Source organism: Haliaeetus albicilla, chromosome 10 (assembly GCF_947461875.1).
Source record: "Haliaeetus albicilla chromosome 10, bHalAlb1.1, whole genome shotgun sequence".
Lineage (NCBI taxonomy): Eukaryota > Metazoa > Chordata > Aves > Accipitriformes > Accipitridae > Haliaeetus > Haliaeetus albicilla.
The window spans coordinates 29,828,434-29,845,345 of record NC_091492.1 but is presented as its reverse complement, the minus strand read 5'-3'; the positions used below and the strand labels follow the sequence as shown (position 1 = coordinate 29,845,345).

The following is a 16,912-nucleotide window of genomic DNA, read 5'->3' as shown; positions in this document are numbered from 1 at the left end:
ATGCTGTTCATTAAAGATTCCCTAATTAACTTGGGTAGTTTCAGCAAGCCCATAAAAGAATACGCAAACATTGTGCAAATTACCTCAAAAAAGCAAAATTACCTCCAATTTATAATATTCAACTTACTTGTGAAACAACAGTTTCATTTCCTAAACTGCAGTCCATTTTTACATAACAATTAGAAGCTCAGTTGAACTGCCAGCAGAGAAATGCGATTATCAGTTTGATCAAATGTGGCATAAACCAGTCCTATAATTGAATACATGGGGAAAAAAGGGTGCTGCAAGTATTCTTCCTGTTTTTCCTTCTTAAAGTTTTCTCACAATCAATGCTTAATTTAGCAAAGAAACTCGTAATTCAAGCATTAAGCAAATACTACTTTTTTTTTTTTCTCAATTATTTTGGAAAAAAAAAATGCACTTTTTTTGTTTGTTTGGTTGGTTGGTTGGGTTTTTTTGTTACATGTCCTAAGAGGTTAATAATTACTGGAACTAAAAGCACGAGAAATTACTGAGAGTCAGTAAAACCTCTTCTGACCTGCTTGGTCCTCTTTCAATGTATTGGAGATTGTAGAGCCAGTGAGAGCAGCCAATGTTGCTGACGGGGAGGCTCTATACCTAGACAGCCTACTCAGAAGCATCTCATTTATACTCTTTGCAGATTCACCTTCTTTTCTCATTAATATAATTCGTTCCTGTAGAGGATTTGCTATACATACACCATTTTCAACCTATTAAAATGGAGGAAAAAGAAATACTTTTAGATATTGAAATCCATAGGAGACAGATTACCCTAACTGAACAGTAGAATTGAACAATATAATATATCAAGTAGGGATACAAACTTAAACCCTGCTGGCAGAATTTCTAACAAAAGAAGTGTTATAAAAGCTAGACAGATGAGTATTTGTTTTGTTTGCAACTCTGTGGTTCAATATAGTATCTTCTATTTTGTCTGTCCTCAAGGACAGACTGCTTGTCATAATCTTAAGTTTATTCATGGAACTCTACTTAAAAATATTTAACCTCCCTGTATTCTTAATGATGTTTCACTGGCAAGTTTTGTAAAAAGACGCCTTTAAATCATTTGCCAGCCAGAAAGTGTAAGCAATGATTTTCTTAGATTGTAATCTTCAGGGGATGTGTCATTAAAGAATGCATCTCTTAATGAAAGTAAGATCTGATTTACAGCATTAGGCATTTTCCATAAGTTGTACTACTATAGCCTACCACTTCTAGCTCCACCATCCCACTAAGTACAGCTGTTGTACAGCAACTGCTAAGCAGATATACAGACATTGCATCCAAAGTATCCCATCAAAACTAAATCCTCATACAATTTCAATTATCAATACTAGAGGTCTATGAATTGCTGTAAACTCTGCTATATAACTGAATAAATTTTTAGACTGAGGTGCTTCATTGTCAAATTAAAATACATGCACATATAGAAATGCAAGCATATATATGTATATATACATACACATATATAAGCCATTGAGAGTAAAGGGAGTTCAGACTACTGATACATTTCTCTAGACCTAATATTTTGAAATGCATTTCTTTTTATACTAAAACCAATGACTGTCATACAACATAAAAACCATTTTAGGCTATAAAATGGAGTGTAGACAAAACAATTGTATTTGTAACTTGTGGGACCTGATTGGCTTTTAACACAATGAAGCGGATCCACAGTAAACAATGCTTTAAATCCTAATACATTGAATTACTGTCCCAGCATAAAACTTAATTGCTAATTATAATAAAATACATTTTACAAGACAACTCATACTGCTGGAGTATGACAGTCATACGTCCTCTCAACATAGAGCTGAACAATACACCTTCTGTTCTGTTAAAATTTATTTCATAAACACATTACAAACAGCTATTCAGATTACACATATCAATATTCAAACCTAATATGCTGAACTGAAAATGCTAATATTTAATTAAGCAGTAGTCATGCTACCAACTCCAGAGTCATAGAAAACACATAATTTGCTTACTATAAGTTCAAAAATATCCATAAAGACAGAGTGGCCTTTTGGTGTTTTTTCATTGAGGCTTGCAGGAGACCAAATCCAGTAGAAATATGTGCCATCTGAAGAAAGATGCACGGTAGTCATAGTACTGCCAACTGGGAAGTGATTTACTGGCATTGGGATTATTTGACATACCTACGAGAAGGAGAGAATCTTAACAGTTCTCATTTTGAAGTCTGTTGTTATGATTATTAACAGTGTACTTAAAAATAAATAAATGAATTAAGATCAAGTGCAGTTAGTCCATAAGAGGCTTATTATTGGATATAATACTACTATTACATTTATTTGTTACAAAGAGCTATTCTATAAAGTTTGCCATATGGACTCGCTGCATATAGAACAGCTTATATATCTAAACATTTAACATATCTAAAAATAAAAGGATCATCTCCTCTCTAATGACTGCGAGCATACCCACAGTACCATAAGGAAAATATACATGCTAAAGAGTTATCTACTTTCTGCAACTTCTCTGAAACATTAATTGAAACTTTGGAAGAAAAGGGGAATCCAAACATTCTTAGTTTCAGGAAACACACTGGACATAAATGTGCATCCATCCTTAAACACATGGCAGGAAAAAACCCAGAGTAAACCAACTACCTATTTTTACAAAGGATGACAGTTGTTTACCTACAAAACACAATTAGATCAGAAACAATACCTGAATTTTGTTGCAGTAGAAGAATAATGAGCTGTTCAGGAAGATTATGTTTTCAGTTTAAGTCAAAGTCCATTTTGCTATTGTTTGATTGTTTTATAATGTGACCATACTATATTCTAGCTCTTACAATACTATCATAATTACATGTACAGTGAGTACATCACACATGTACTGTAAGTACAGTGTAAGTCTGTATACACATATATATGTGTACATACACACACATACATATACATGCATACATATACACACATTAACACAGAAACAAAGTAACACCTATAACATAACTTACAAGTTCTATCATGCAATGCTTTCAATGGGGGTTTATAAAAAGGCAGTTTCACAAAGTAAAAAGAAGAAACTTCAAGGACAAAACTTATTAAAGCTAGAAATTATTGCGATTAATTAAGAACATTTTCTTACTCTACTATAACTGCAATGAACTGTTCCTTTTACCTGAAGGGTATGCTGATCCACAACCTGGAAAAGGGAGTGAGGCTTATTATCAAAGGAGACGGGCCGATGAAGAAGTTTGCTGTTGCCAAAAGCAACCCACCCAGTCTCCAGCTCCTCGTTACGGCAGTACACAAAACCTCTGGCAAAAAAAGCAGTATATTAAAACTCTTTAAAACCCCATGCTATTTTCTTGTTTTTCGAAGAACAACTCGCAACCACATTCTTGAACTTTGACTGAACTTAAATTCAAGTTGGCATAAGGCAACAATTCCGACTGTAAAAGACTTAAAAGCATAAAGAAGCCTCATGACTTCAAGCAATAAAGCAGCAAGAAGGCACAGTGAGTCACATCTGCACTAATTTATATAATGAATGACATACTTAGAATACAAATACTTACAAATTCAGCAATCATACAACTATAAATATAAAGGTCACAAGACTAGTCTATAGTATATCCCTCTCAGCAAATAATAAACCAACTTATTACACATTAAAAAAATAAAATAAAATCTAAAATACTAGCTATTCTTCTAGTATACCTCTTTGCAGGAGGTTGGACTAAATGGCCTCCAGAGGTCCCCTTCAACCTAAATTATTCTACAGTTCTAGAGAAAAAGTACTCAAGAAAAGTTTCAGATGTCAAAACCAAAACATTAAAATAGCATTTAATGAAAATGCATAATATGCTCTAGTCTTGTCACACTTAACATGAGAGAGCTTACCAAAACAATAACTTTTTTTTTTTTAAACAGATCTGCAGAATAGCAAATATTCAACTGTCACTTACCGCAAAGTACCATGCAATCCAGATCCTAATTTGCTTATTCCTCTGCCCACTGAATTAGTTGTATAAAGATAGAGCCCATCTGCTGCAAGACAGCGCCCTAAGTCTGCATCTGAATCAGGAAGAAAGAATAGAGCAGACCTCCTCTGTAACATACAAAACTGGAAATTCTCCATGGTCATTACACTCCTGTGTAATGCTACCACAGCAACTGAAAACCAACAGATGCTCATGACAGGTCATTACCAATGGGTCAGAACCATTTTTTTAATGTTGAATTTATTATTCAGTGTTCTAAGAGCTACTGTAACATAGTCAAAGTCCATTCTTTTTACAGTAGTTTCTTTAAATTTCTTTCAAGCCTTACAGAGGTGCCTAGACTACGCCTAACTCACTCACACAAATACTAAGGCTATTTAAATCTCCTGCTGTTGCCAAATAACAAGAATTAGGTGCTAGTCACTCAGCTTCTCTTTTGAGATAATAAATGACATTAGCACTGTTTTTTCATGATTCAAATGTACATCATGCATTTCTGAATAATTTCTTTTTCCTGTGTTGTGTTCTCATTTCAGTGTTAAAGACCTGTCTTTGGGTATTATGGCCCAAGCTGCTGTAAAAAAAACCAACAAAACAGTAAGTTTGAACTTGCTTTTTCCACACACTATTCAAAACTATAAATACAGTAGGAACTAGACTAGCATACCCAGCCATGCTTAGGAACACAGAACTATTCAACCAAACTTATTTCAAGTGGAAAATTCCTTTACTTAAATTAAAAACAACTTGAGTATTTGCTATTAAATGCCTTCAGAATGACGCAAAGGAGCAGAAGACCATTCTCTTCTGTTTTTGCAACAGGTAATGCTGTTCAGAACTCAGAACTGACAGCAAGATAAAATACAAGCAAGCCTTATGACTATGCAAGCCTTTTTGCTCATGACCACTGATTTAACATACTGTTTGTAGGGAAGAAATAATCTAATATTGAGCCTTGATCTATTTTCTGGTACAACTCTGTGCTTCTCTTAAAGCTAGTAAACAGACCCTTTCACCTCTGAACACCACAAATGAAGACAAAATGTATTTCAAATACAGCTGTGTCACTCACAAAGTAGTAATTATTAACAATCAAGATGGGACGCACAAGGCAAAGCCTTGTAACAGGGATGTCAATAAACCAGTCCAGTCAACCTATTTAAGTTCACAGAATCTGAACAGTCAGCTAGGGAAAGGAAAAAAAAAAAACCAACCCAAAACCCACATCTAGTCACTCTCACAGCAAGAAAACCTTTCCAAAATATACATGTCTACATTAAATTTGCATATAGCCTAAAATGAAAACTCAAGACTTGTAAATTCCTATGGCTTGCTCTAAACTTAATGACATGTCATCAAAGCTTCAACTAATATTTCTAAAGCAATATGAACTCTCTCATTTAGTGCAAAAATAGTAAGCAAACAAAGCAGTAAAAACTGAGAATTAATTCAGGGAAAGAAATACAAGACAAAGCATAAAAAAAACCCCATACAAAACAGAAACAAAAGTAGACTAGGAAAAGGGGAAAAAAAGGCAATGAACTTGTACTTCTAAATATAAACATGCTCTGCCAGTGATAGCTACTGAATACAGTGATACTGCACAGGGAAAAAAAAAAAATTACGCTTACTGAAAGACTAACTAAAGTGGATAATATCCAAACTCAGTTTGACCTCTCTGCAAAATTCCCACTGAAGTCAGGGAGGGTCACTGTATCTACTGCTTTTGATGGTTTCCTACAGCCTGACTACTAGACAATTTAAAATAGCACCTGATCTTCAGCAACCAAAAAGTAATGCTTTTCTGAACACCATTATCTTGTACTTTAAAAAAATGATATGCCATACTATCATTAACACACCAGACTTAAGATTTAGCCTCTTAATTTTAATATAAAACAGGATAATTTTTTCTATCTGATCCCCAATAAAAAAAGCAAACAAATCATTTACATATCTAGTTAGATTAACTTAAGAGAATAGGTATGACAACCCAAACGATGTAAACAATTTAGTACTTGTGTAAATAAGGTCCATGTTTTCAAAACTTCAGTTTTGAACTTACAAGCTAAGACAACAAAGTGCCCAGACAGTTGCTGCCCTCCCCCTCTCATTACATATCAGGCTTCAAGACACTCCTGTGATGCCCAGTTCTCTCTGCAGATGGCCCTTCTAAACCCTTCAGCTTTCAGTTATTAGATATGTACTATACTTGCTTTTACATTAATTCCAACAGAAGGGAGAAATCCCTTCCAACTCTAACGCTTTATATTAATTTTTAAACAATTATAACCACTAAAAGCATCTTGTCCTCCCCTGCTCATGTTGACAGTCATGAAATAATTCACCTTTATTTTCACTGCTGGAACTACTGTTGGCATCAGGTGCAGGTAACATGTCTTCAAAGCCCCAAGACACTATATGCTTTCCTCCAAGCAAACAAGAGGGTGATCCAGGTCCTCCCTCCAAAAGCAACAACCTTTAAGCGGAAAATAAAATAAGATGCGTAGAGAACAGTGACAGCAAAAACTAGCTAAATCAAAAGTTAAGATGAAGATATATTTTAACTGATTATTCTCTGTCAGAGTTCATAAGCCAGTTAAAGGAATCATCAATATTTAATTAAAAAAATAAAAACTTAACACCCAAAAAACAATTAGTAGATCCCTTTAGGTTTGACTTTCTAATGTCTTCCTTCTGCAATTGACTAAATTTCGATCTTTCCTAGAGCTTTCAATAACTCTAAAGCCTTTTCATCACATTTAAAGACATTTATCTATAAATGCACTTACACATTTTCAGACCTGATGTAAAAGTGCTACAATTAGAAAAGGCACTACAAACCTGTATAATACATCAGCCACAGGCAAGGATCCTAGATCAGTCTGTTTCTGTAATAGATGCACTGTATGAACAAAGGTTTTCAGCGACCCTCTAAAAGGATAAGAAAAACATGAATTAAAGATGTCTACTGAAACAAAACTGAATACAGACAGACAACAGCATCTATGTAGAATATAATACCCAGTACCATAAAGAGAGAATATCCAAGATATGTCATCAAGCTTCTTTTCTAATTTGCATTTCTTTTCAGGATGATTTTCAGTCTTTTGTGGAGGAAGTGAAAAGAGGAAGAGAGGGTAGCATAAAGGAAGAATGCTGGCAAACTGCCAGTCTAAATCACGCTATCTTTTTGGAAGAGGATGAAGCACCATGCAGGTAGGGAGATCAGCAACCATGGGCTGTCATAAACAACATGTATAGTAAAGGCAATCTAGGCACATGATAAAATACCTCAATCTTGCATCTATTACAGACAGCTACTTTCAATATTTCTTGTAGCTGATTAATCATATTTAGAACTTCAAATACAATCTGCGGGTCTTCCTGGGGCTGAGCCAAAGTATTAGTAAGAGCTGCTGCAGACATAGCTAGAGATGGATTTCTTGACTAAAATAGAAAAGACCTGACTAATTAATTTATTATCAAGATTCTGATTACTTTTACTTCCAAACACAGATTTGGAAGCTTTTCCCCTTCTGAAGTGATGCATTTAAACATATAAAAGGACTAGATACTTCTGAAAACAAAATTAAACCACAGCAGAAGTTGTTTCTAATCGTGCCTAAAAGTGTGTTGCCTTTAAATTTTATTGTGATATTTACAAACATATGGAGTTTGTAGCTCTAATTATAATTCTTGTTCATTCATAAGTTGAGTACTTTTTTGGAGAACCTATGAAATCTGTATATTAATATAGTGGAAAACGCCTGGGGTTTTTTGTAGAAATAAAGAGATATAGAGGTCTTGAAAACATATATTTTACAGTTTCTGTTCTAAAGGTCAGGGTATTAGGAGGAAGTAATTTTCTGAAAGACATGGTGGCTTTATTTTCAGGCACAATAGCCCAGCTAAATACAAGAATCTTGACTGTGTCTTAGGTGTGATAGTAGTCACAGTTATGAATCAATTTCTTCAGAAGCATGACTGATCAATTGAAGAGATGCCTTCCATGCACTCCACTGAATATAGTCTTTTGCTTTGTCACACATGGTCAGTCTTAGCTCCTTAACTTTCCCCCTCCATGCCGCAAACCCTGTTTTCCCCACTGTCATTTTCAGCCATATGCTTTCACTGATAAACCTCAGCTTGGAGAAAATCGACACTGGATGCTTCAAAGCACCTCATTTAATTATTTAAAGCAGTATTTACCCTGTTGTTTTATTCTTAGTAATATGAAGCACCCAAGATTGCAACTAGGAATCTCAATAACTGTCTCATTTTGAAGGCTTTTTCTTCATAATGGTACCCAACACGACTCCCACATTTAAAAGCAAAAATGCAAGGCTTTCATAGGTGAACAAAGTACATCAGGATACTACAACTCTGTAAGCAATGCAAGACAGATTTGCAAAGAAAATATATGATCAACCTTCATTTCAAAAGCTGCATTTGAAATTTAGCTCTTTTACAAATTCAGCTGCAAAAGAACATCCCATACTTCCTGAAAGTAAGACATCTAGAAAAAAAAAATGAGATCGTGTTTATCAAATCCAATTTATCTGAGCTATGTTCAAGTACACTGCCTTTTAGATAAGACAGTTGTCAGTGCAGAAGAGTTTGCCACATACAGTAGATTTCTCATTGACTTCATTAAAACAAGTACACTAGAAATTAAGTGTTTTTCATTTGAATAAACCTTTTTCTAACGCAAATCATGACATCTCCTGAGAATTTCAACATCTTAAATCAGAGTTAAACTTGACAGACAAGGCTGCAATCTGAGAAACATTAAAGCCAAGATTTTCAAAAGGCTACTAGTGATTTTAGACCCACGTTCATATGGCACAGAAGCTAAGTTTTGTATACTCCTCTCCCCAAGCCTCATCCCCTAAAAAGAGTAAGTTTTTATTAAAAGCAATTATGGCCACTTTGTCCTCAATCACCTGATGCTGTGCTAAACCCATGCAGGGCACAGTATAGTTCAACCTACACTGGTTGAACTCTTCACTGGCAACGAAATGAAAAAAATGTTTCCAGATGTTTCACAGGCAACACTGAAATCTAAAATGAATTGCTCTGAAACTTGGCAGTAATACCTTCTACAGCCAAATGAAGGTGCATAAGCTACAGGACTAAAGGGGCAGTACAAAGGGAAAACTGAGACAACTTTCCTCCATGATAAAAACATTTGGAACCATTCCTAGAACAGATCACTGCAGTAGAAGCAGCATTATGCACAAGAGGCATTTCTAACCTAGATCCTTCTGTTTTTACATACACTTAGTTTATCAGTTCACCCTTTCCAAACCAATATTTAAATATTAGAATGAAAAAGACAAGTGTAAACCAAAAATTAGTATCAACAGTGTGGTCACATTATTTTTGATTCTTATGTTTAAATATAAACACTTACTACCAATATCAACCACAACATGTCATTTCAGTACAGCTTCCTCACCTTGCACAAGCCAAGGCAACTAGGGCAGCAGCAGCATTTTCTTTTTGCTTATATGGAATCTGTTGGCCTGAAGCAGAAGTGTCTTCCAGCCAGGAGCACAGCAAAGACTCTATTCCATTAAGACAGTCAGCTGGTTCCTTAGTCAAACTCAAAGGCTGGCAGTCTCGAAGGCAATTCAATAGCACCTCAGCAGTTATGTTACAGAGAGAAGGGTCTGTTCTACTTTGAGACTGAATGAGGGGAAAGACCAATAGAAGCCCCATTCGTGAAGTAAACGGTGCCTGCTCAGGCTGCTGTAATAAGCCTTGACGCTTGAGCAAGGCCAGGGCTTCTTCATCCCCTGAGCTCTCCCGGTCATGCTGCTCCTCCAAGGCTAGCTGGCGCTGGGCATTCCAGAGTCCACGCAAAGCATTTAGTCGGTACTCCAGCAGTCGAGCATAAGCATTGCTCTGGTTTCCGCACACAGATCGTAAGCGCTCAGCCAGCTCAGTCGGATTCTTGGTCTCAAATGTTAGTATCTGAAAGGAGGGAAAAAGATGGTATTTATATAGGTTTTCTTTTTCTTAAGGGGGAAAACAAAAAAAGAAAAAAAAAAAGGAACATATGCCTGTAGTATGATTTCTAGATCAGGTGTCCTCTGCAACAGATTTTGGGATAATTTATTTTTTTTTAATTTCTGGGCATGAATAAAGTTACTCTGGAAGGCAAAGAGCATGCAAGTGGTATGGAGTCTGTTATTGTTGAGTCAGCATTGTCTCTGAAGCCTGGCCTTGGGGGTTGCTGACAGAGATTTTTAAACTTTCAGTCGTGATGCTAAAACAACAGTAATATAGATTGTAAAGAAAAACACATACGAGATAGTATCTTTGAAAATAAAGATCACCTCCCCTGGAGCATTTTTTTTTCTGTAATCGAGGTAATTTTGCAAAGAACTTCAAAAGGACTGAGAAGGTAGAAGGTCCCTGGGGCTGAGCTTAGAGCCCTTCTATGGAAACCAATAGGTCAACAATATTTTGTAATAATATATATGTTCTAGTTTTAGAGCTTTTCAAACAAGCAAACCAGCTACCTAAAATGAACCATGAGTTTCATTATACGTTCTCCCTCCCCTTTTTCCCTCCTCAGTTTTGTCATATTGCACTTAGCTACACCTTTCTCAAAATATTTCCAGTTGCTGCCACAGTTTAAAAACCTGAAAGTCTCATCATCATCATTTCAGACAGAAGAAAGAGGGCTTTTTGGCACTTCTAAGTAAAATTGGAGACAAAGCTGGAACAACAAAAACCAAGTAAACCACGATGGAAAGAAATATATTTATGGGTTAGTACCCAGCCCAGTACTTGAAAGAACTCAGAATTTCAAGTAATTTACAGACAACTTTTCTCCCTACAGCATACAACAACAGTTGAGATCAGCAAAGTCACTTAAGCTATGGCAACCTCAAGGAAAGCAACAAGCCAAATATTTTCTGATACTTTGGATCCAGTGTGCAAAGGGCTTCTGCTTGCATGCCACACTGCCTCATCTCATCCACCCACACACACCCCTCTTTGGCCCATCTTTATGCCGTAAAGCTGTCCTTCCCTCATTTAATTAAACAAACAAACAAAAAAAGGGAATGGGAGAGATTAAGAGATGCAATGGGTAATTTCATACAGGGTTGTTTGTTTGTTTGTTTTTTTTAATTGTAGGCAGTAGTCATACAGAATATGAAATAGATGTTTATGTCTAATTGTAGAATTTTGAACAGCTTGATAAAACGCTTCAGGACAAATCACATCTGCCATTTCTACAAACACCCCAACTAAAGTCAATGAAACAGCTTGTCAGTAGAACACTTACTAAAGTCATGAAAAGTTCACTTTAAAGTAATTCACATAATAATTACACTTGAATAGATGTTAGTATTGAGCTTCTTAAAACTAATGAACCTCTTTTAATTAATTTCTTCAAAGAGATTAAGAATATTAATTGCTAAACCACATATTATACATTTAAAGTAACTACCTTATGTTAATTTGTGTTCTATTGTCTCAAAAATAAGTTTAATTGTTTCCTGTTATAGATGCAATCACGTTCTAAAACAGTTTGTTTTTGACGTTCTTGAACTAAACTAAATACATGATGGATCCTCAACTAAGCCATAATAAGCTGCAGAAATGGAAGAAAATGAGAATTAATGTTTTAATCTGGAGAGATGAATGCTGAAGAAAATAGGTCTACGGTCTTTGACTATGCTAATAACAAAGACACCACAAAAGACAAGTTGTGGTATGCTTAGTGGGCTTTCCCTTTTAGATTATACTTCCATGGGGAGAGCAGCTTAGTCTTCTCCCCTTCCCATAAACATAGTGGAACCCTGCAATCCATGCCAGATAGCATTTCAAAAAGTTGCACCCACCTAAATTATAAGTATACTACTATGTTAATTCACAAACTTTGTATAGCCTCATGTGGACTTTGAACCAAATCTGTACTCAGTATGTAATAACAAGCAGAAGGTTTAAATATTCAAATATACAAACACATGAGAATTGCTTTAGCCAAATTGCAAATGCAACCAAAGACTGAGCTCCAACTGCAACTGATGAATGGTTTTTCAGTTTCCTTCAAGTTACCAATGTTATGTTTGGTGGCTTCTCATCAACAAAACTGTAACCAAATTGTTGCAGAATGTCCACGTTTTGCATACAATTTAACCTTGCAAATTGTCACTCATTAGGGTCCAACTGAAGGTACACTTACGAAAACTAGTCGCACTGTGTTACATGCTCTTGTTCCTCAGGTCCCACAGTGTCCTGGTTTCAGCTGGGATAGAGTTAACTGTCTTCCTAGTAGCTGGTACAGTGCTATGTTTTGAGTTCAGTATGTGAAGAATGTTGATAACACTGATGTTTTCAGTTGTTGCTCGGTAGTGTTTAGTCTAAAGTCAAGGATTTTTCAGCTTCTCATGCCCAGCCAGGGCACCTGACCCAAACTGGCCAACAGTGTATTCCACACCATGGGACGTCCCATCTAGTTTAGGAACTGGGGGGAGTGGGGGGGGCAGGGATCTGCCGCTCAGAGACTGGCTGGGTGTCGGTCGGCGGGTGGTGAGCAATTGCCCTGCGCATCATTTGTACATTTCAATCCTTTTATTACTACTGTTGTCATTTTATTAGTGTTATCATTATCATTACTAGTTTCTTCTTTTCTGTTCTATTAAATCGTTCTTATCTCAACCCGGGAGTTTTACTTCTTTTCCTGATTCTCTCTCCCAACCCACTGGCTGGGGGGGGGGGGGGGAGTGAGTGAGCAGCTGCGTGGTGCTTAGTTGCTGGCTGGGGTTAAACCACAACACACAGTTTAGCAGGATGATGGATTTTTTTGTCTTTGATATTGCTCTACATCTCTGAATGTGTCTTGTATAAATCAAGACAAGAAGTCAGTGTCAAATATTTGCAGATATGCTGATGAAAAGCCTTTCCCCACTGAAGCTGTATTTTCTCACTGATGTCACAGTTTATAATTTGCTTTATAAGCATGGTCTGTCTGGAACTGTTAAGAGTGTTTTGCTTTGGTCTTCCATAAAGGAAATATGCACTAATTTGGGCTAACAATATATGAAGTACACTAGATTCAACAGATTTAGAAAACAGTTCCAAAATGGGACTTACAGATTTACAAGCAATTTATATCATCTAGTTTTCATACACAGCTTATGGAACCAGTGAAAAAACTTAACCATTCAACTTCATCTGAAGGTCTAAGTAGGCATCTGCACTTCCAGAAAATAACAGGCTGTTAGGAGAAAGGTGTAAGGTCATCTACTATACAGGAGTCTTCAGAAAGTTTTGTTGAAGTCTGTTTTCCTCATGAGGCATTTTACTGGCTAGAGGTAAGTACCCAGAGCTACCTCCAAAAAGGAGCTTCAATACCAAATTTTCACAGTGACTGGCTGTGACAAACAACTTGGGAGCTTTCAGGGTTCAGACACGCTCCTAAGATCTTGCCCCTCACCAGGGAAGCATTCTGGTTCTCACTGGTTAGCAAAACACACCTCTTTGTAACCCAACGCTGATGACAGAGCTTCACTTGGTCCATGCTATATATACTGCTTCCCTTTGGATAGTCTAAAGACTTCACAAAGGAATCACAGCCCTTGCCAAGTCTTCCTCTGCACAATGACTACAGTTTTCTCGTATCTTCAGGCAAAGCTTGTTATCTTAAAGCTATCTGAAGTCAAAGCAAGTTAAAATAAAATGCAAGAAAAATACCCACCACATTTATTCACAAATTCTGAAACAAACAATACAACTAGCAGTGTTTATAAAAGACACAGGTGAAGAAAGGAAATAGAAAATATGTGCTAAAATGACTTGTACTAAGACTGAATCAGAAACGTCTTCCCCATCCTTTACACAGCTGATTTACTGCAAACCTCCCTGGCACATGGCTGTCAGAGGCTCCCATTCTGAACACCTTTTGCCCGAGGCTGCACCCACTAAAGAGGGTTTCTTCAGGCTATAAAAGCTGGTGTACTCTGCCAAATCTCCCTTTTTAAATCCCCCAGCAAAATGTAATCCTTCTCCCCCAAATTAGTTTATTCTCTTCCTACCTAGAAGAACTGACCATTCTCTTTGTTAAAATAAGCACAGATTCATTTCCCTGCATGGGAAACATGGCTGTTACTCAAGCTGTCCCCTCCAATACTTCATTGAACAAACAACTATTCCTCATCCAGCAAGAGGAAAAATTCCCTTTCCCCTTGCCTCCTTGATGCCTCAGTATTTACACTTGAGTTTGAGCTCCGATTTAGAACTGATTTCTAGCATCCTTTTGCTAGTGGTATTTGGGCACCTTGCCTTGATATTTACCTATACAACACTTGGGGAGATCTCAGAAGCAGACCACTAAAAGCTAGCACATCACAAGCAGTCACTTGAACCAGTAAATAATTGATCATTTCACAGCACTAATAATTTTTGTCTAACAAGGCTTAAACAGAATCTAAGAGGATGAAAAGGATGTAACAATCACATTGCTTTGCCATAGAACAAGTTACTCAAGTACCTACCTTATCTCAAAAGACAACCTCTAACAGAAATAGCAGCTTAACAGTAACACCATCAAGCTAAAACCACAAATATATGCTTAAATGAAGAATACTAAACAAAATCTGAAGGTACAGGTTATATTCAGAATTAGGAAAAGATAACTAGCCCAGCTACAAAAATAATGCAGATTAATACAGTATGAAAACAAGGACATGAAAAACTTAAGATGCTCAGTAGCAGTTAAAATAACAGCCATTTTATAAAGACAAATGTAAAGAGAATTGAGATTAAATGTAAAGTCTGTCTACCTTACATACATTGGTAGGGTTAAAATAGTCCATTTTCTGCTTTTAGATAACACATATTAACATTTTCCTTAGGAACAATCAATAATATTAATTAAAAAAATAATAGAAATGTAAATTTCTAAAGAATAACGTCTAATGAACAAGAAAAATATGCAAAAACTGTAATTCTAATGTAATGCAAGTAATTCTAGTACAAATTCTAGTGTAACAAAGACTAGAACTAGGGGAAGAAATAAAACAACATTACTTTTTAAGAAGAGCTTTTTCTATATCTCATTTTGCAAGTAGGGTAAACATCACATTGACACTTTTTGCAAATGAGAAACCTACTCTTCACTCACTTTGAAATTATAGTTCATACACTGTGACTATGATCATTACCTATGTTCCAACTTTGTCTACTTCTAGATAGCAAAGACTACCTTTGAAAAGTTTTGATTTTTAAAGCCTTACGCTTAACAGCCTGTAGTTACATATAATCGAAAACTGTATTAGTAAAAAGTTTGTCACTATTTTAATTTTGCAGTATCTTGTCCTTAAATATTATTTCCTTGTTTAATGTTTTAAATAAATTTTAATAAATTAATAAATTTAATAAATTTTAATTAGAAAATGGTTGATCCAAAGTTCAATCGCTCTAATTGGTCACTGACATCATCTTCAACATTGAGAGGCATGAAAGGTATCTAATTTTAGATCATCAACTATGGGGAGGATGTCATCTTTCCTGCTGTACCCAACTTTTGTCCTGTTTCATACTACTACATGACCTTAACCAGATACTTCTTCCCATTAAACAATATTTTTGCCAATACTGCTCCAGAAAGTAGTCACTGGCATTCACTATTGTAGGGTAAAGTGTTTCTCTACTGATAGTAAATACCAGATGTAATACAATTAAGACACACTAATCTACATGAAGAGTTTTAGCCTGAGGTTTTATGACCACATCAAGTAAATTCAAAGTGAGCTGTCACTAAAAGGTAGCTTTCTCCTCTGTCTAAAATTCCTGCCCCCTCATCCTCTCCCTGATGCCGGCAGTAGTGCCTGTGGGATTTTTTTTTTGTTTAGTTTTTAGGTTGGGGTTTTTTTGTTGTTTTTTGGGGTTTTGGGGGTTTTTTTTAAGCTAGATTTTTGGTTTAGACCAGCTCCCTGATATAGAACAGCAGGTAGAATGGAAAGAAGTAGAATGGAAAAGAAAGAAGAAAATGCATGGCCAATGATAGACGTGAACGAGGACTTTTTGCAACAGCTCTCCCAGTGTACTAGCTTAAACAGCAATCTCAGGCTGAATATGCTGGTTTCATTGATCATTTTTAATTCTGCTACATAGGGAATTGATGAGCAATGAAGCTGTTCAAAGGTGTATTTTTTTCCTAAAGTTACATATTTCAAGTGAAAGCCTTTAAATCTCCAAAATAGCTTTTAATTCTTTCTCTACATAATTAAATTGGCTGAACTTCACATACAAAGATAACAACTTTTTGAAGATGGTGGTACATTTACCAATATCAATTAGATCCGTAACACCCCCCTGAGTATTAAACAAGTATTATCCCTATCTCACAGGAGGAACAAGCCATACAGAAAACCAGAAACAACCCCAAAAATCATAAGGTATCTTTAACAGCAGCATGAAAAAAATTAACTACGTTACTTTCAACACCACATTACAGCTATAAGGTCACTCCTCTTGTACCACAGAGTTAACATATAGGGAGCACCACTTGTTTACTTGGTCCTTTTGTCTCTAGAAATACAAATAAAACCATGTAAAAAAGACTGAATTACAAGATTTATAGATTATTCTATAAGAGAAATACCAGTTTTAAAGGTACCCTGAAAATTGAAATACACATCAAAATTTAAACTGCTCCCATAAACAAACACTGTATACATACTCCTAGTCTTCCACTTTGTGTTGCTCTGCTGGGTAACAGCATTTCTGCTTAGGGCAATTTCTGAAGACACACAGTAGGAAGCTACCTTAGTGCAAACATTGCCTTCATTTCTTTCAAAACATTTTTCTAAACCCTCTCTAAGGCCTTCTGTTTGATACGCCTGTGTGTTTGTAAAATATATGAATATGTGCAAACATTTTCATCCTGAT

At 36.0% G+C, this 16,912-nt stretch overlaps 1 protein-coding gene across 4 annotated transcripts in view; it reads right to left on the bottom strand.

Annotated features, from left to right (window-relative positions):
- HECTD4 (HECT domain E3 ubiquitin protein ligase 4) overlaps window positions 1-16,912 on the bottom strand; it is a 79,372-nt gene that overhangs the window by 56,423 nt on the left and 6,037 nt on the right. For all 4 annotated transcript variants that reach the window (XM_069794619.1, XM_069794621.1, XM_069794620.1 and 1 more), the window contains exons 2-8: window positions 9,459-9,976; window positions 6,842-6,931; window positions 6,346-6,476; window positions 3,962-4,070; window positions 3,172-3,310; window positions 2,013-2,183; window positions 539-731 (exon numbers count right to left, since the gene is read on the bottom strand). In XM_069794619.1, the coding sequence (XP_069650720.1) occupies window positions 539-731; window positions 2,013-2,183; window positions 3,172-3,310; window positions 3,962-4,070; window positions 6,346-6,476; window positions 6,842-6,931; window positions 9,459-9,976 (1,351 nt within the window). The remainder of the gene's footprint in view (window positions 1-538; window positions 732-2,012; window positions 2,184-3,171; window positions 3,311-3,961; window positions 4,071-6,345; window positions 6,477-6,841; window positions 6,932-9,458; window positions 9,977-16,912) is intronic.